The 19,944-nt window shown below is 40.1% G+C and overlaps 1 protein-coding gene across 2 annotated transcripts in view; it reads left to right on the top strand.

The window, feature by feature from the left end:
• LOC127569055 (dedicator of cytokinesis protein 2-like) overlaps nt 1–19,944 on the top strand; it is a 528,829-nt gene that overhangs the window by 91,416 nt on the left and 417,469 nt on the right. For both annotated transcript variants that reach the window (XM_052013336.1, XM_052013337.1), the window contains exons 11-13: nt 6,005–6,080; nt 9,465–9,544; nt 15,554–15,679. In XM_052013336.1, the coding sequence (XP_051869296.1) occupies nt 6,005–6,080; nt 9,465–9,544; nt 15,554–15,679 (282 nt within the window). The remainder of the gene's footprint in view (nt 1–6,004; nt 6,081–9,464; nt 9,545–15,553; nt 15,680–19,944) is intronic.

The raw sequence follows: 19,944 nt of genomic DNA, 5'->3' as shown, positions 1-19,944 counted from the left end.
TCATTCAGCCAATCAAGCCTATGATGGTTCTTTCAAAGAGCAAGTCATTTAGTGCCCATCTGTATGTTTTCCTGCATTCCTACATTCCACTTCTCTGGAAGAAAGCAACATATTTTGATCGCACTCCAAATATCCCTTCTCACAGAGTACACTTGAGCAGGTCAATTCCCACTTGAAGGCTATTATTAAATCTATATCTCCCATACTATCAGCCAGTTTATCTCAATTTTAACTAACTATTGCATAAATAGTCTTTTCTCTTGTTGATTTTGGTTCTTTTGACAAATACTCGTCAATTTGCTCCCTCTGGTATTGACCTTGTACCTGGAAACAGTTCCTCTTTTTTTAATCTATCTGAATCCTTTTGATTTTAACATTTCCATCAAATCCAATCCTTGATCATCTATTGTAACTGCAACCTTTCTTAACACTGGAGCCATGTTAATAACATAATTGTCAATAACATAATTCTAAGTAAGCATTTTTCAGTGCAATTTACCTCAGTCCTGTCCTGATTGGTGCAATAATTTCTGAAAACGATTGAATAATTTTATTCTTAAATAGTTGAAGCACAAAGCAACTTGTCCATTTCAGGCACCCAGCATCAGAATTGAGCTTTCTCACCACAGATTCACACCAAAGTCTCCCAATATGCGATACAAAAAATCTCCCTCATCCCTAACCATGGATGGTTTCTCCCCTAGCCACTCCACTTTTTCTGTTTCCAATATCCCCTCCATAATATTGCTGTGTGAACACCAAATGCTACCAAGAGGGACAAAACTAGATTGTAGGTCCATACTCAGTAGAAACTAGGTTGAGAATGGCCAAGTTTATATGATTGAGAACTGGCAGAGAGCAAGACTTTCCATCACAACAATCTAGGAGAGGTCTTTCTTTAAAAATCTAATCTCATCTAAACTGATCAGCATAGGATACTTATTATCTAATACACAACCTTTGGAGAGCCTTTGTGGTTATTTTAAAGATCTGCTGCAGGGTTTGGTTTAAACATAATAGCTATTGACTGATAGTGAATTAATTTTCTTTGAATAGACCAGTGACAAGTGATTGTCAGCATATTGAGATCAATGTGGAATATGGTTTAATCCAATGGTGCATCCTTTCACTTTCCTTAATTCTACATATCTGCATTCCATCAGTTTCAGTGCAAAATAAGCTGGCTAAATGTAAATGTTATTGAAATCAAGTCAAATTGACCACTGGTGAAATTGACATTTGGACAAAATTTAGCATTAAAATAATTTTCAAGAATGTAATGGCAGTGTTGCACGCAGAGTGTTGTAGTTTGGTTTGACATGATGATATACATTATACAGTGCATCAAAGTGAAAGAGGGTGTACAGAAGTATGGAACATATTTTCACTTTTATATCCATGGTTGCTGTTTGTTATCTGCTTATTATACTTCCCCTCTCACACGTTTCTCATGAGCAAGCCTTGTCTATTCCATCAACTCTTCATCCACCCAACCATCCCCCCAACTTCTTTTCGAAACCTCCAACCAACCTTTGGGTTCAATTCTATGTCTACCAGCAGCTTCAGTCTCCCTTTGGCTGAAATCCTTTAGAATGAAACATGCCGGGACATCTTTGCTTGGAATATATCAAACCTTGTGCAATTCTGGTCGCCCCATTAGAGGAAGGATGTGGAGGCTTTGGAGAGGGTGCAGAAGAAGTTTACTGGGAAACTACATGGATTAGAGGGTATTAGCTATAAGGAGAGGTTGGACAAACTTGGATTGTTTTCTCTGGAGTGTTGGAGGCTAAAGGGGAGACCTGATAGAGGTCTATAACATTATGAGAGGCATAGATAGGGTAGACAGTCAGAATTCTTTTCCCAGGGTAGAAATGTCAAATACTAGAGGGCATAGCTTTAAGATAAGAGGGGGAAAGTTGAAAAAAGATGTGCGAGGCAAGTTTTTTTACATAGAGACCAGTAGTTGCCTGGAATGCACTGCCAGGGTTAGTGGTGGAAACAAATATGATGGTGGCATTCAAGAGACTTTTAAATAGGTGCATGAATATGCAGGGAATGGATATAGATATTTATTCATTAGTCACATGTATATCAAAACACACAGTGAAATGCATTTTTTTGCATTACTGAGAATGTGCTGGGGGCAGCCCGCAAGTGTCGCCACTCTTCCGGCACCAACATAGCATGCCCCCAGCTCCTAACCTGTACATCTTTGGAATGTGGGAGGAAACCGGAGCACCCAGAGGAAACCCACGCAGACACACAGGGAGAACGTACAAACTCCTTACAGACAGCGGTGGGAACCGAACCCAGGTCACTGGTGCTGTAATAGCGTTACCAAACCACTACACTACCGTGTGCAATCAGAAGGGATTAGTTTAATTTGGCATCATGTTCAGCACAGACATTGTGGGCCAAAGGGCTTGTTCCTCTGCTGTATGGTTCTATGTCCTATGTTAACCTAATCCCATATGGATTCAGGAACTGATTCTAAAAATCTACTCCAAAACAAACTTAAAAGGATAAGGTCTCCATCCTTACACCAAATGTGAATTTTCTACTTCTCTGTTCATTGCTTTTCATGAATGCCAATTTTCATTGCAATTGTTTCATTGCAATGAAGATAAATTTAACCTATCCCAACTCATTTCAAAAGCATTCCTCTCAGGCACCAGAAAGAGAAGCCATATCCTACACCTTTCTGTTTCATTCCATCTGCAGGAAATGTGTCAGCCATTGACTTTCTGTTTATCTAACATCAGAAAGGGGGGAAATTAGGAGCTGGAGTGAGGATGTATTTTACAAAGTGTTTTTTTTAATGGTGCCATTTCATTCTCTCAGCTTCACTAATAGGAATAGGATATGATTACTGATCACTTGGAGTATCCCACACAATCCCTCCCATTTTAATAAAGTAAATCACTTGCTGAAGCAATGTCAGTGCTGCAATTTCCAGGCTCAGAAGCTGAAGAACAGCCAGCAATAGTCCCTAAGGCAGGTGGCAAGGCAGGAACAATGCAAGTTGTCCACCCAGGCTGCCATCTCTCAGCCTGCTTTGGTTCCCACCTACATTAATTTATTTCTGATTCCTCAAAACTGCAGCTGTCTAAGCTGCTGCAGCTGGGGAGAGCAGGAGAGTTAATGGTAGCCAGGTTCTTCCAGCTACCAAAGACAAATGAGAACGATTTAATAACAATAAAACTGGTAATATTTAACCTGAATTCAAGTCCTCATACATCATGATGGGATTTCAGTTTGTGGTTTCCAAATTATCAGCTCTAGATTTCACATCCAGTTAAAAAAAACAAACCAGCATTGAGAGAGATATCCTCCCTGCTACCAATGTGCATCACTCTCAGGCTTTCTGTAATGCTTCTACTTTGACTTCTGGAGTTTACACTCGTTCTGTGTGTCTTCATAGCTTTGGAAACATTAAAGAGATTTCATGGAATCACAGAATCCCATATCGCCAAAGGGATCTATTCGGCTCATCATTCCTGCAGCTTTGACAGAGCATCTCAATTAGCCCCATGCTCCTACTCTTTCTCCAGAGTCTAGATGCCTTCTCTGTTTTAAGATCCTGTGAATAAAAAGTTCCTTGATGTCCCCTGAATGAGCACGCATTTCGAATGAATGGGTCAATCTCCAGGAATTCTTCTTGGACAACTCAGTATAGGAGTGCCTGCTGCAGCTAGCTGCTCCAGGCATCTTAATTTGGCTCACTCCTGAGTTCGAGCCACAAAATAAATGATCATAGATTCCTAAATGGAGGCAGATGCAAACTGAAAAAGGGCAAGTAAAACAGTAACCCAAAATAGTGGCACAGTGGCGCAGCTAGTAGAGCTGCAGCCTCACGGTGCCAGAGACCCAAGTTCAATCCTGACCTCAGATGCTGTCTGCGTGGACTTTGTATGTTCTCCCTCTGACCAGGTGGGTTTCCTCCGGGTGCTCCAGTTTCCTCCCACATCCCCCAAAAAATGTGCGGATTGGTAGCTGAATTGGCCACTGCACATTGCCCCTAATGTGCAGGTGAGTGGTAGAATCTTGGGGGGTAGTTGCTGGGAATAGAGGGAGAATAAAATGGAATTCGTGTGGGATTAGTTAAAACAAAATAAGTGCTTGATGTTTAGCATGGAATCAGTGGGCTGATGGGCCTTTTTCCAAAGTGTATCAGTCAATAACTCTAAGGGATGTGAGGCAATTTTGTTACATAATTCCTCTAATTATATAATATTATATAAGTTATGTATATTTTACTTAAATACATACACCCACACCCACACACACACACACACACACACATATATGTATAATGTGTGTGTAGATATATATGTATATGCTGTATACACACACACATATATATATGTATGTGTGTGTGTGTGTGTGTTTTATATATGTATAATAGATATATGAATTACTTAAACTGAGTGCCTATAATTGCTTCTAATTGTGTCTCAATGCTTTGGGAGTTAGACAGAGAAGGTATCAAAAAACTAGGGAATGAGGAAAGAGTCGGCAGGAGGATGTGGGCCTCTGAGAGAGTGGAAGCAGATTTACCCTATTTCTGCCTACACTTACAAGAGTGAGAACCATTAGTAATTGGACCTTATTGTGTCCATTTTACTCTACAAAGTTGATCAACTTCAGGAAGCTGTCATGCTACGTGCAATCAAAAATCAAGAACTGTTGATACTGGAAATCGAAAATAAAATCAGAAAAATATTGGAAAAACTCAGGAGGTCAGAGGGTAGAAAAAGAAACAGAGTTATTATTTTAGGTCAAAGACCTTCATTAGAACTGGAAATGTGGATAAGAAAGCAGTTGAAATATATCCAACCCAATACAAGTTTCAGCCACTTTGCAAACTTTTTTGGAAATCCTTCAAATGAATTGTCCGACTTCTGTTTCAGTCCCAATGATCACGGTATTTTATTGTTGGACTCAAAATGTTCACCTTGGGGAGATAGATTTTTGCCTGTTTATTGGGACAACAATTTGTCAGGGGGAATAAATAGATTTTCTTGATGAATAAACTATGAAGGAATATGCAGTTTATGTGAGTAAATAATTATTTGTTCACAGTCTCTAATCTATTCATTAGGTTTAAGAAATGATTTATAAATCATCCTGAAGCATATTAGTGAACAGGTTGGGTTTCAGCACAGTGGCTCAGTAAGCAGACCTGCTACCTCACAGTTCCAGCGACCCGGGTTCAGTCCTGACCTCTGGTGCTGTCTGTGTGGAGTTTGCACGTTCCACCTGTGACCACATGGGTTTCCTCCGGATGCTCTGGGTTTCTCCCACATCTCAAAGACATGTGGGTTTGTAGATTAATTGGCCACTGTGAATTGCCCTTGGTTCAAGTGGTAGAATCTAAGGGGATGTGGGGTGTTGATGGGAAGTTAGGAAAATCTAAGGGATTAGGATAGGATTGGTGTAAAAATGGGGGCTTGATTATTGATGGGCTGAAGGGCTTGTTTTTGTGCTCTGTCTTTCTATGACCACGAGTCTAAAACATGTTTTCACAGTGTTAACCAACAAATTAGTAGATTTATTGAATTCACTTTCTGGCACCTGCCTCAGTGGGACTTTCAGATTACTGCTCTGGTCTGTAGTGACAGAAATATTGTACCCAGCTTTATCAGTCTACCCTCCACTTAATAAGAGAATTAGCAAGTTTGTACCTAATCATCAAGAAATTGGTATACAGAGACTTCTCTGGTTCATGTTATTCTTTAGATATCAGACATAAAAATGGTGCACTCTCAGCCAAATGAACAGAAAATCCTTTTACAAAGATGATGGACCTTTTCTATCACAGTCTACAAAAATGCGACCAATGATGTTGCTTCATTATTTCCCTTTAGACAGTCCTTGGTGTATAGTCACAGAATGTTAGACAATGAAATTGGTAAAGCTCTGTTGTACCTTAGCATACACCATTATTACAGACTGTAACAATGCTTCAACTCTGCTACATTGAATATTTTCTGTTTCCTTCCAGTTATGGACATCACTGATATTGTGAAAGGCAAAGCAGAAAGTGATGAAGAGAAGCAGCATTTTATTCCTTTCCATCCGTGAGTCAATCTATCTTATAAATTCTTTGCATAGAATATGTGTGGGCAGTAATCTATTAGTTTGGATAGGACAGCATTCATGGGAATGTTTCATTGGGTTTTTATAGTTACGTCCTTTTGAGCAAGAAATCAAATGTAATGATTTGTTTTGGTCAATAATTTTTAATGGCAGCGCCACCACTTTATGATAATTCCCATTGATCCCTTACTTCTTGTGAAGTCATTCTGAATAGTTCTGTAATCACTCCAAATATTGCTTGCAAGAAATCTTTCCACTACACTAATGGGGTCACAAATTAATTTGGAGCAAGAGAAAAACATTCATTCTTTTCAGGTTTCTAGCCATAAATGAGGTACCTTTGAAGTTCTATCAAAATTTTGTTAACATCAAGAAATCATAAACAAATTTCTAGAAATATTTTTGGACCTCCTGTCACCTTGATTTTAATTATTATTATGGGTTATTGTGGAAAAAAAATCATGGGATATTCAATCCTAATTTGAAATTATATTTTTGAAAATCTCCAATTAAGCTATTTAAAACTGATTACAGAAGTAATTAATTTTTCAACATTCAAAGAGCGAACATGCATCTATTTCCAAAAGGAAAGGACAAGAATAATTTTGCAATAAAATAATGTTTATAAAAAACTTGAAAATATTCCAAAACACTTCATGAACAATAAGTTGCTTTCAAAGTGATATTTGTTACGCAAGTGAATGCAACGGTCAATTTGCACACAGGAGTAGCCCATAATAAGCAAATGATATCAAGGATTGGACAATTTGTTTGTGGTGGTATTGGTTAAAGCAGAAATATTTCCACAAGAGAGAGAAAGATTCCTGTTCAATGTGTAATACCAATGAATCTTCTGCAAAATATAGCACAGCACTCTTGTGGCAAAGCATTAAAAATTCAGCTCAAGTTCTGGATTGTGGTTTGTAACAATAGCCACTTGGAGTGCTATCAGCTGTGGAATCGATAGGTTGAGTGATGTTTTAAATTAAACCTGCTGCTTCTAGAATAGCTCAGTTATTAAGGGGATCACCAATTTTAATTCAAAGTGATGAAACTTGATCTTTGACCTCTGATGTTAGGACTCAGCATGGCCGTTGCAAGTGTTGGTAGGGCTGTTGGTGTGCAGTGTGTGTAGCACTTAGCTTCATCAACTATGTGCAAGAAAGTGAAAAATAATTAAATTTATTTCTGATTGATTACCATTCAGTTATTATAATTAAGTGGTGGATTCATTGATCTTCTGTTTGGCATACTAGTGTTGTGTTTTTTACTCCAGAATTTTGAAACAATGAAGGAGAGACATGTGTTTAAATCCCACCATTACAGCTGAAACTAAGAGAAAACTAGTCACAGTGCCAATGGCCATGAAATTACCTGCTTGATGTAAAAAAACTCATCTGGTTAACAATTGTCTTTGGACAAAGGGAATGTACTGCCTTTATCCAGTTTGGTCTATATATGCCTCCAGACCAATCAATGTGGTTAACTATTAATTGCTCACAAACTGAGGAGGTAGTTAGGGATTGACGATGAAGATTAGCATTGCGTGTGGCATCCGCACCTTATGAATGATTGAATAAAACAAATGTCTTTTAGCACTCATTGCCCATAGGCACCCATTAAGAATAATCTGAAGGTTATCAGGAGGGTCTGCTGTTGCTACCTGTACCTCCTTAGTCAGGAGAAAATGGAACAAATTTAAGAGTGTGACAGCGTAATGCGAAAGTGAATGAGAGTGTGTGTGTGAGTGTGTGTTTAAGAGTGCTGTGTGAGATTGTGTGTGAGAGAGTCTGTGTGTGTATAGTGTGAGGGCTTGTGTGTGTGGTGTGGGAGTGTGTGTGAAAATGCGTATGAGACTGTGTATGTGTAATGTTAGAGTGTGTGACAATGTGTGGGAGTGTTTGCATGTGTGTGTAATATGTGTGTATGGGAGTTTGTGTGAGAAAGCATGTGAGTGTTTTTGTGTAGTGTGTGTGTAGGGAAAGAAAATTCAATCACTTTCCATTGCAATGAAAAGCAAACATTATTTCTCCTCCTACACGTACGTACATATGAAAGCCCTCATTATATTTAATTAAAAATAAATGTTCTATTTATTCAATTTGCAAGTTTGGAATTGTTCTCTGTAGGGTCAGAAATTCAGATGGCAGAGGTTCAATCTGCTATCCAAATCCTGAATATATATAACGGGGTTGATTAATCTTCTCCCCCAGCTGGGAAGGAATAAGAAGCCAACAGGATGGAAATGAGATGGTTACAGCAGAAGGCAACCAACCTGCTCCACCCATTTATTGCAGGTAGTGACTGCAAAGGTCTGCACTGGTCTAACAGCAGCAAAGTGCTTAAAGGAGTTATTTTAATGGCTGAAGTAATAACCAGCCAGGGGTGTACACAGGTGCTCAGAATTTAGAAGGTGCACATGTAGATCCTTAAAATTATGAAACAAGTATGTGCCTCATGGAGACACAAGAGACTGCAGACACTGGAATCTGGAACAACATACAAAGTGCTGGAGGAACTCAGCGGGTCAGGCAGCATCTATGGAGGGAAATGGACAGTCGACATTTCGGGTCAAGACCCTTCATCTGGACTCCATAATCTCATTTTTTTTAGATAATTTTTGAGGGGAAAATTGCTCCTGCTTATCCTCCCACCTTGTGCACATCTGTATTCACCACATTCAACTGAAATGAAATGAAAGACATTTAATGAACATAAAGAGAACGTACAAAGAAAAGTCTAGGATATGGAGGAGAAAGATGCGCATCGACACCAAGAAGTGCTGACCAACCTGACAGTAAGATGTCCCACTGAGGTTGCCAGTGCTCCTGGATTGTCCCAGAGTCTCGAAGATTTATGGATTAATCTTTAGATACTTGCTGGGGAAAAGAATAATCCCTTTCTCCTGTTTCGCTCAAGAGTGCTATGTCCTCTACTAATGATAAAAGAGCTAAGGTGCAGAGAACTGCAGGACTGTAGCCACTATCATTGAAAAAGGTGGTGTAGACTAAGAGGTGGTGGGTGATCTATTATGGGAAGAAGAGGCAGGGGAACTGCTGGTGGGAATTCAGTGGATAAATCTTCCCCTGAATATAACTGGACTACATTTGGTATTGCTAATACCAACCTAAACAAAATGAAACTTTTCAGGCTTGGCTCCCTCAAATGTCCTCAGCAATGAACAGTTATATTTTACATCAAAGTTATTACTTTTTCTTAAACATCTATTGCGCAATGTGTATGACAGTTTCTGAATGTGACCATGACGCATCCAGGTATCTTTACACCCAACCCTTTGTATTAATAATTTGCTTTTAACCTGCAGATGTAACATTTCACTAGTGTTCATTATCATTTCTTTGCAGATTTCTGGCAGAGAATGATTTTCTGCACTCTTTACTTAATCGAGTTATTTCTACCAAAACCGGGGATGAAAAAGGACAAGGTAATCCTTTTGATCATGCTGCCAGTTCTTACTTCCTGTGTTATTTGCACATCAGAATAAAATCAATTTATGTGTTGTCAATATTATCTGCAAATTAGTCATTTTGCTTCTGGTGGCATTGGATGAAGGTGTTGGGCTGGATTTAGACTGTGCTGGGCATGGCAATGGACTCTAACTAGGACAGGGTACCAGAATATTGAAACAGGCCTGAGTACATTACTAAAGCCAAACAGCAAGGTGCATGGGCATGTGCCTCATAATGATGTTATGATGCCCTGTACCTTCTTGGATTATTTATATATTTATATAAGTACACCACAGGAAAAATGTGAATCATAACACTGAGAAAACTTTATGATTTTCTTTGAATAGAACTAAATAACAATGTGGCTTTTTCATTCAGATGCTACTAGGATGTTGTACCTGTGTATAAGTATATATGTATGCCCCACAGTAGAATTTGAAAGCACAAATGTTCTGAATACAAAATGTAATTGAGTTGAATAAGAGTCATTGAGGCTGGAGTTGATCTTAGTTTGTATCCAGTAAGACAATGCCAGCAACTAAATTTGGTGAGATGACACTTTGAAGTATCACTTATTCCCACTATTTGGTAAACCAAATTGAAGATGTTGCATTGGAGGGAAAGGAACAGACTGATGCTGGGCACTAAAGCCCACAGAACCAACAGTTTCTCATTACAAATGGGAGAAGCCTCTAGGATTAATCAAATTTCATGAACAATTGGCCTGTGTGCAATTGAATGCTCCGCATGATTCTTTGAATAATTCCATTTAGATATTGAGAAGATCAAAGAAATAGTTCAGTTTCCACTTTGCAAACTGTTGTCTAGTCAAGGATTCCATCACTCGCCCTCCTCTCACACCTGCCTATCACCCCCCTCACCAAGATCTATTACCTACCAGCTCTTGCCCCACCCCTTCCCTCCGCCTTTTTATACTGGCTATCTCCTCCCTAGCTTTCAGTCCAAATGAAGGATCTTGACCCGAAATGTCGACTGTCCATTGCCCTCCATAGATGCTGCCTGAGCCACTGAGCTACTCTAGTGCTTTATGTATTGCTCTCCCTGGTAGTTGACTGACCTTGGAATCTCAACATCCTACTTGAACCTAAAATGAGCTTTTGAGCGTTATCATGGCCACTTATTTGCTTTTTCATAATATTATTTTCCCCTTCTCTCTCCCTCAGCTTATCTCCTACTCAAATTATCATCCAAGTTTTTGTTACCTCATTCGGTATTCTCCTGGTCCTCATCTTCCACCTTCTCTAGACTCAACACAATCCAAAACTGTTCATATTCTAACTCACACTAAGTCTGATTCATTGATCATCCCTGCTCTTGCTGACCTATATTTGCTCCTGGGCCACAAGAACCACAAATTTAAAATTCCATCCTTCTGTTCAAATCTTTCCAAGACATTGTCCCTCCAGTTTTTTGAACCTCTTCCAGCCACCAGCACCTTCTTCGATCCCCAATCTGTCATGCTCAAAAATCTCCCATGATGCTGCTTTTCTTATAATGTCCTAACGAGGCACTTTATGGTTACTGTTGACATTATTTTCTTATAGTTGCATACCACTGAAAGCTATTACCCATTCAGAAACTAGCTTCACAACTAATTGTTCAATCAATGAACAAATTACCTGAAATGGTTGCAGACACAAACATTTTAACCCTTTTCTTCCTGAGTTGTGTGTAACTCTTTGAAGCGAATCCCCAAACCCACACTCTAATCTAATGATTGCTACTAGCAGTGAGATGATTCATATCAAAAAGTGAATGGATTGTTAGAAAAAGAGTGAGAAAGAAACAAAATAGATGTTGATACATAATAATATAAATAAAATCAGAAGTAGGGCATACAGCTCCTTGAGCTTGCTGCACTATTCTTTAATATCCTGGTACTTCTTGGTCTCAAGTCCACCCACTTCCCAAATCCTCCAAATAAAAACAGAAAATGCTGGAAATACTCAGCATCTCTCTTGAATTGATGACCTTTGTTCAGATCGAGCAAAGATTGGCAATGTAGATGTTTTACATTGCAGAGCAAGAGAAGGGTGGAGAGAACAAAGGAAATATCTGCAATAGGGTGGAGACCAAAACAGACTGAGTGACACCGATGGTGTTGGTGCTGACACAGAGAGGGTGTGAAAAGCGCTGGAGGAGGAGTAAAGAAAAGGAGCTGAATGAGGAAACTGTGCAAGAGAAAACACTGCAGTTGCTAGAAATCTGAAATAAAGGAGAACACTAGAAATGTCCAGCAGGCCAGGCAGCATACTTGGAGAGGGAATAATGAAATCAACATGAGAGGTCAATGACCTTTCATCGGAGCAGGTCAGTTAGAATATAACCTGAAAGGGCTAGGTATCTGAAATTGTTGAATTCAGCGCTGAATTCCAAGGTCAGTAACATTTCCAATGGGACAATGTGGTGCTTTTCTTTGAGTTATGTTGAGCTTTATTGGAATAGTGCAAGAGGCTAAAGGCAGAGAGATCACAGTGGGAGTGACAAGGAGAATTAAAAAGACAGGCAACTGGAAATTCAGAGTCACCCATGTGGACCGAACAGAAGAAGCGGTTACACAATCTGCATTTGATTCCTCCAGTGTAGAGGAGATCACATCATGACTACTGAATGCAATGCACTCTTTGAGTTCAAACTTGCAGCAGCTCCTGAGGTTTGCATCTCACAGTTCCAGCATTTTTTCCTCTCCTCTACCCTCATCTATCTCCTTCTATTTACAGCTCCTGCAGACATATCAGCTGCATTCACTGCCCTCTCTCAACCAGCACTACCATCACTTATCTTGTTTAGTCTCTCTCATTCTGCACCCTATCACAGGCATTTCCCTTGTTTTCTCCACTTGTGCTTCTCTGCAACTAAAAACAGTTTCTCTCAGTGCTCCCCCTCTGTGCCTCCTCTCTTCGATGGGAGTTCTATGAGGCCCTCTCTCACTGCTCCCCCTCTGTGATCTCTGCTGCTCTCCAGGTCTTCGACCACTCCCTCACCCAGACTCAACTCACCTATCACCTGCCTGTCTGTGCTCCTCCCCCTCCCCCGACCTTCTTATTCTGGCTTCTGCCCTCTTCCTTTCCAGTCCTGATGAGAGGTCTCGACCTGAAATGTTGACTGTTTATTTCCCTCCATAGATGCTGCCTGACTTTCTGAGTTCCTCCAGCATTTTGTGCGTGTTGCTCCAAATTCCAGCATCTGCAGAATCTCTTGTGTCTTCGTCTTTGATCTCTAACACTTGCTAGTTTGATCAAAGGCCATTGGCCTGAGACATTAACTCTGTTTTTCTCTCCATAGATGCTGCCTGAACAGCTGAGCATTTCCAGCATTTTCTGTTTTTATTTCAGAACTCTGGCATCAGCGGTTTTTTTTGCTTTGTCTCAAAACCTCTAGTTTCCTTACTATTAAAATATCTACCAATCTCATCTCTGAACATGTTCAACAACAGTGTCCACTGCCCTCTATGGCAGAGAATTTCAGCTTCACAACTCATTTCTCTTAGGGGTGACACGGTAGCGTAGCGGTTAGCACGACGCTATTACAGCGCCAGCGATCGGGCTTCGATTCCCGTCGCTGTCTGTAAGGAGTTTGTACGTTCTCCCGTGTCTGCGTGGGTTTCCTCTGGGTGCTCCGGTTTCCTCCCACATTGCAAAGATGTAAGGGTAGGTTAATTTGGGTTTAAAATGGGCAGCGCGGACTCGTTGTCTGGAAGGGCCTGTTACCACGCTGTAAATAAAATTTAAAAAAACTCTCCGCTAAAAAGAAATTTCTGCTCTTCTCAGTCCTAAATGACTGACCTTTATCCTGAGACAATACCCTCTAGTTCTGTTCTCTCCGGATAGATGAAACAGGTTCTGTATTGTCAGTCTCTCTCAGAATCCCAAAGACATCAAAAAAGTGTGAGAGCCAACCAAAAGTGGAACAATATCACGACAAGAACAAATTGGTTTGATGCATCTTCTAGAGGCATACAGAAATGATAGCTTTCACCCTGGATTACCAAACAAAAAGGTTGAAAACATATGGATTCGTATGAGAATACTTTTAAATGTCCCGAAGGCAGCTCTTGCTGAACTTACAAAACACAACTGCACACAGCCACATACAACTGAAGTGTCAAACCATCACCTGGATGATACAGTGCAAGCTGACACGGTGGTTCTGCCTGCTTTACAATGTCTTTGCCATCCCTGTGTAAATGATCTGTTAGTTAAATGTTTCACCTGTGAGAATTCTTGCCTTTGCAATCCAGTGAGTGAATGTATCGAGGTTCAAGATATGAGGGTGGTCACTTAAAACTGAGTTGCATAGAAACTACCCCAGAACGTGTGGAAGCCCAATTAGTGGAGGTATTTAAAGGGGAGCGAGATACATTTTTGAAAGATTGGGGAATTAGGGCTATGTGTAACAGACACAGTAGAGGAGCTGAGGCCTGAGGTAGATCAGCCATGATTGTATTAACTGTCAGGGCAGGCTTGAGAAGCCAGGTAGTCTAATCTGCTCCTATTTTCTTGTGTTCAGTGTCCCCTCTGCTTTTTGAGATGTAGCAGGGGAAGTACTGTATATAATTGTTTTACAGCTTTCCTGATCCATCAACTTTATCTCATGAAAGCTCTTGGCTTATAGTGTGCTCCCACTCTTTCTAAGTGATCACTGGGCAGTTCAGGTTGTTATAGGGACAGACGGAGAGCTCCCAACACAAACTCACACAAGCAACCACCATCTCCGCTCAGCATTGAGGTTCCACCCAGGATATCAGAAAGACAATTGGTCTTGATTTTCCACTGCTAGGGTTGGGAAAAGGGGGAAAACCTTGAGCTTTCATTCCTTTTAGCTATTGCAACCCTTTTGGATGTTGAATCAATTTAAGCACACATTTGTGAAGCAATATCTTCACATTCGGATGTTTTGTAGGAGCATAATTGGGCAAAACTTCATAGCATTTCAAAGTAGGAAGCTGTAGGACAGTTGACCAAAAAGCTTGCAAAAAAAAAAGATATTAAAAGGCTCTTAAAGGAAAGAGGCAAAAATCTTTGTGGAGGTAATTGCAAAGCTCTTTGCCTCGAGAGTTCAAGGCACAGCTGCAGGTGGTGGAATGAATTGGATGGGTAGTAAGTGGAGGAATTGCTAAAAGCAGACGATAACTAAACAAACAAAACTTTGTCGGTAACAGAAAACTGTGAATATATTCTGTCATTAAGATGGACAATGTTTTGACATTTCATTTAGTGCACTTCACAACCTGAACTATATTGAATAATACGTCATGCCCAAAATCAAATTATTTCTCCATACTATCATTTTTTTAAAAAAGCACTGGCAAAATGTTTTAATAAACTGGAATATAGCAGAAACTGGAAATGCATACATCAAATGTTCCCTCTATAATTTGCTGCCAAACGGAATGGTACATAGTGCCCAATTTTCAAATATTCATTAATGAAACAACGTTAAAAAAAGTTGTTTCTTGTATAATTAGGACAGCCAAGGGAATCATATTGAAAGTCATGTTTCAACGATGTGTCAGCACTAAAGCGGTTTCGGTGTGTTTATATAATTTATGAAGACATATTTGACAAATTACTTAGAGGCTACAAGTGTCAGATGTTAAGTTCTTTCTTTCTGCTCTGACTTTGCTGCACAAGTAATTTTCACCTACCTTCTATTGTTGTGTATTGAATCAACTTATGCAAATTTATACACAACAGTAAGGTCAGATGTGATCATCCTTGAAGAGCCTTAAAGCAGCTTTGCCAATGAACAGGATGTCACATTGACTAAATATAACTTGTGATTTTTATCTAGCTACTAATTATTTAAATATATCACAGACTCCTCTGGGTATAAACTTACAGAAACAAATGGTCTGCTCCAGGTACAAACATCTTCAACCACACAGGGAATTGCCAGTAAAACACCTTTTTCTCAGGTAATATTAAAAAATACTAAACAAGGTTCCATACTTCCTTTTGTAGGTCTCTGGGTGACAATGAAAATGTTGGTAGGGGATGTGTCCCAGATCAGGAAGGATTATCCACATCTAGTGGACAGGAACACAGTGGTTGCCAGGAAGCTGGGATTCCCGGAGATCATCATGCCAGGTGGGTTTACACTGGTTGTCTTTCCTGCAAAAAGAAGCCAACTAAGTTAACAGGAAAGAGAGAAACACGAATTTCCAAAGAAAATCAAGAAAAAGATAAAAAATGTTTGATTTATGTTGTTACCTTCAATAAAAACTCTGTGACTTGTACGATAAAGATGAACTCTTGACTTCACAATCTATCTTGTCAAGACCCTTGTACCTTATTGTCTGCCTGTACTGCACGTTCTCTGTAACTGTAACACCATATTCTGTATTCTGATATTGCTTTTTCCTACCTCAATGTACCTTTGTTTTGAAATGATCTGTATGGATGGCATGCAAAACAAAGTTTCTCACTGAGTATATGTGATAATAATAAACCAATTACCAATTATCTTCAATAAAGATTTAGAATACTAATCTTTAGGTGAATAGAATGGTGAAATGTGAATAGAAATATCTTCTCCCACTGATCAATGGAATGGTTCCACCAAATAGCCTATACCTTATAAATATTTCTGTTTATTTAGTAGCTAATAGTTCAACAGATATTCTTCAGTTCACATTATAAAAATAGATTATTTAATCATTTATGTCACTGCTGTTAGCAGGACCTTATCTTTTACAAGCTGGCAGCCACAGTTATTTAGGTAGTGTCAGCAGCCAGTGTATATGGCACGTCCTATTAGTAACCACATTGGCAAGGGTGATAGCATATGCAAAGTAAATCCACCATTAAGCAGAAGATGATGCAACACCGATTTACCACAAACGCTGACAATCTTTTGTTAACACCACTTAAACTCACGCAGCTGAACTGGTGCAGCTGCTAGAAGGCCCTGTTAGGTTTGTTTAAAAGAATTTGCTGATTGGTTTCTGCAGGTTAATGCTATGACTCCACAAGTGTGTGGTGCTTTCTTGTCTACACCAACCATTGGATCCCAGACAAGGCATTCCCTTTGCAATTCAACATATTTGGGGGAATAAGAAAAAGTTACATAACTTTTGTGTAGGGGGAGAAGAAGGACTCATCTGGAGGTTAAATCTGTCCATGTGACTGCCTGGCTCTTTGCCAAGGCCACATTTGCACCTGGGAGTCTCTGAAGAGGGATGTTCAACTTAAGGCATGGGGCTGGAATGTATTTTGGAATCTGAAGACAATATTTTAATTCATTGATATCTTATTCATTGTGAAAAGAAGCAAAATATAAGATTTAACATTGTGGCAACTGTGGTTGCCATGGCCGTGGACTTGGTCACCTCAGATAGTGGAGGGAATTGGAGAGAATAAGAAGAGAACAGAGAAAAGGGATTAATGTAGGATTGGAGTAAAATGAATGGTTGATGGTTGGTGTGGACTTGATGGGCTGAAGGATCTATTTCCATGCTGTATCTCCCTGTGACTCTATGGACTAATAAGGTACTGAGAGCTTGGCAGTTCAAACAAGACCTCTGACACCAAGGGTGATAGACACAAGGGCAAGATCCAATTTGGAATTTCCCTGCGGGTAACACACCAGCCTGTCTTGGAAATGTTTCACCATCCCTTCATCATTGCAGTAGTCTATATTTAACCATAGTACAAGGACTGCAGCAGTTCATGAAGCCAGCTCAGCAGTATGCCAATGTCTGGCCATGTGAAACCAAGGGATAGGATGTCTTCACCTTAACTGTCTTGCTCTTCTATCACCAACCTATCAGTTTACAGGTCCTGGCTATCTGAAAGGGGAAAAGTCATGATGAGAGAAGGAGGCAAAATAGAGGTCCATGCTTCCATCAGCTGCAGCTTGTCAATCAGATAAGGGTGTGAGATGGTAGGGAAGTAGGACAATTAGAGGTGAGAAGACAGTGCAGTGGCTTCAGCCCCAATGCTGGTCTTTGTAAATGGTACTTCAGTACTAAAGTAAAATTCTGATAATCCACTATCTCAGCGTTCAGAAATCCCAATGGTTTGGCAGCTGGCTCACCAGGTGATGTTTGCCAAGCTCTGGTTCCACTTGCCAAAGCCCCGGTTCTCCCGCTCTCCTTAAACTGACCAGGGTCCAATTTATCCACACTTGCTCTAAACTTACCTGGTTCACTGGGAAATTTATTATAAAACTACTTAACATGAAAAAGAGTGAATCAAAAATGCATTGGGTATTAAATGGAATATCACCCAGTAGTCTGGAAAATTGGCTAGTCTGGCACCATTATGCTCGATTATCAGATTTTTACTGTATCTACAGGAGGAAATTGATATTGAAATGCCAGTTATGTCCCACCTTGTTGTGTTAGGGGGAGGGAAAGCTGTTGGTGAGTTTCCTGCATTAAAGCCGTCATGAACAGCTGATGGCACGCGAAGGCTGTGGGATGTGGGTGTATGAGCACATCCCACAGCCTTCACATTTAGGTATGTGTTCCATTAATAGAGGTTGTGAGTGAAGGAGGAGTGGTGAGGTTACCGGGGTGTGAGATCTGACTACTGAAGATGCACTCACTAACCAAATCACATGAACCCAGTCATGGGCCTTCTTGCAGAGATGCATCTAGATCCTTGGGGCTTTCCTGCTACTATTGACCACTGATCCCACTACCTTCTAAGATTGTGTGTGGAGACCTTCCTGGACCCCTGCAATAGAGGATCTCTCTTGTACTTTGTACTTTGTCCAATGAAGACTCCGTTGCTGGAAACCATGAAGCCGACTCTCTCTGGTGTATAGTAAAGGTCAACATATCCAGGGCCAGAATGAGCTTCCGAACACCCAACAGCTCCTCTTTAAGAAGTGCAGGCCAGCTTTAATTGGGATTGGCTACTCATGGTTGAGCCTCTGCTAAGGAACATAACAGGTCATTGTTGCTGCACCCAAATTCTATGCAAAATGACACAGCAGTGTGAACTTGGGGTGCTGCCTGCATTGGAGGCAAATGGCACAGGTTAATGACCCAGTGCAGTCCATGTGACCATTTTAGTTCCCTAAAAGTCTTCTTCCTTTTCTCGGACTGTCACTCTGTAACTGAGCCCTTTTGCCAGAGGTTGAACACTCAGACCACCATTTTATATCTGCCTGCTCTTCAGGAGAAAGAAAGTGCTTGCGTTTCTATAGCACCCTTTGTGACCTCAGTGTGATCAATGAAGCATGTCTGAAGTGCAGGCACTGACTGAATGTCAATAAACACACCAACCCAATGTAACAAACTCTTAAACAGCAGGGAGATAATTGACTAAATAAACTGCATTATGGCATGGGCTAAGGCCAAATCTTGGTCAGGACATCAGATGAAATTCCATGACCTGTTTTATCATGGGCTCTTTCACTTCTAGTGGTAAACTAGAGGTCAACTCCCTAACTAAAGGTTGCACATTCAGCCACTAAGTTCTCTCTCTGTCCCACACTGACTCGAGATTATCTGGTTGCGTCTCAAAATAGGGATTTAAACCTTTTAATTCTGAGAATGCTGAACTGAATCTCAAATCTCCAAATAGCTCCCTGCTTCCCAAAATAACTGAAACTTTCAAAATAAAGCCATGAGTCATAATGCAAATTTAAAGAACAAAATCAGTATAAATGCAGGGGAATGATTTAAAAATAGGGAATCGTATCATGTCGACTTTCTGCCCACTCTCAAATTCAATTCATTGGACAATGCACTTGCTTTCACTTCCCTGCATATACCATTATTGGTAATCAATTGGTATTTATAAAAAAAACAGAGAACACTAAATGAAGCAACATAATTACATTCAGTAGTTTTTAGCGATGCCTCTTAATTTTTATTCCTTAATCTAACAATGGTTTAAAACAAACCACTCCAGAGTTTAAGGTTGAGAAATATTATCTATTGTTTGTGGTTAGGAGCATTGTACATCTAAGTCTGTGCCTTTTAGAGAGTGCAGTATTTATTCTGATGTTTCTGGGGTTACAGGTGGTCACGGTCCTGCCTGTTGTGATCTTACTTTGAGCAGCTGTGAATTGACGTCATTTGGCTGGCTTCTCAATGCCCATGTGTTTTTTTCTAAACTTTGACAAGGGGATTTATTCTCATCCTCAGGGGACTAGATTAGGTTGTCAAGCACTGTTGTGCTCACAGAGAGAGGACACAGTTCAGGTGGTGATGCTTATTTTCTAATATTGCTCCGAACCAGTCCCGGTCCTCTGGAGAACTAGTAGCTAACACCTTTATATTTGCCTGCCTCAGAGCTTGGCCATTTTCATTCAGGTTCCTCAATGTGGCAGGAGTTTTAAATATAATGAATGAACTTCATGACAACATTGGAAATGAAGGGAAATGGACATGCTTTTG

Source organism: Pristis pectinata, chromosome 4 (genome assembly GCF_009764475.1).
Source record: "Pristis pectinata isolate sPriPec2 chromosome 4, sPriPec2.1.pri, whole genome shotgun sequence".
Classification (NCBI taxonomy): Eukaryota; Metazoa; Chordata; class Chondrichthyes; order Rhinopristiformes; family Pristidae; genus Pristis; species Pristis pectinata.
The sequence above is the reverse complement of the archived record's forward strand: the minus strand, read 5'-3'. Positions and strand labels throughout refer to the sequence as shown.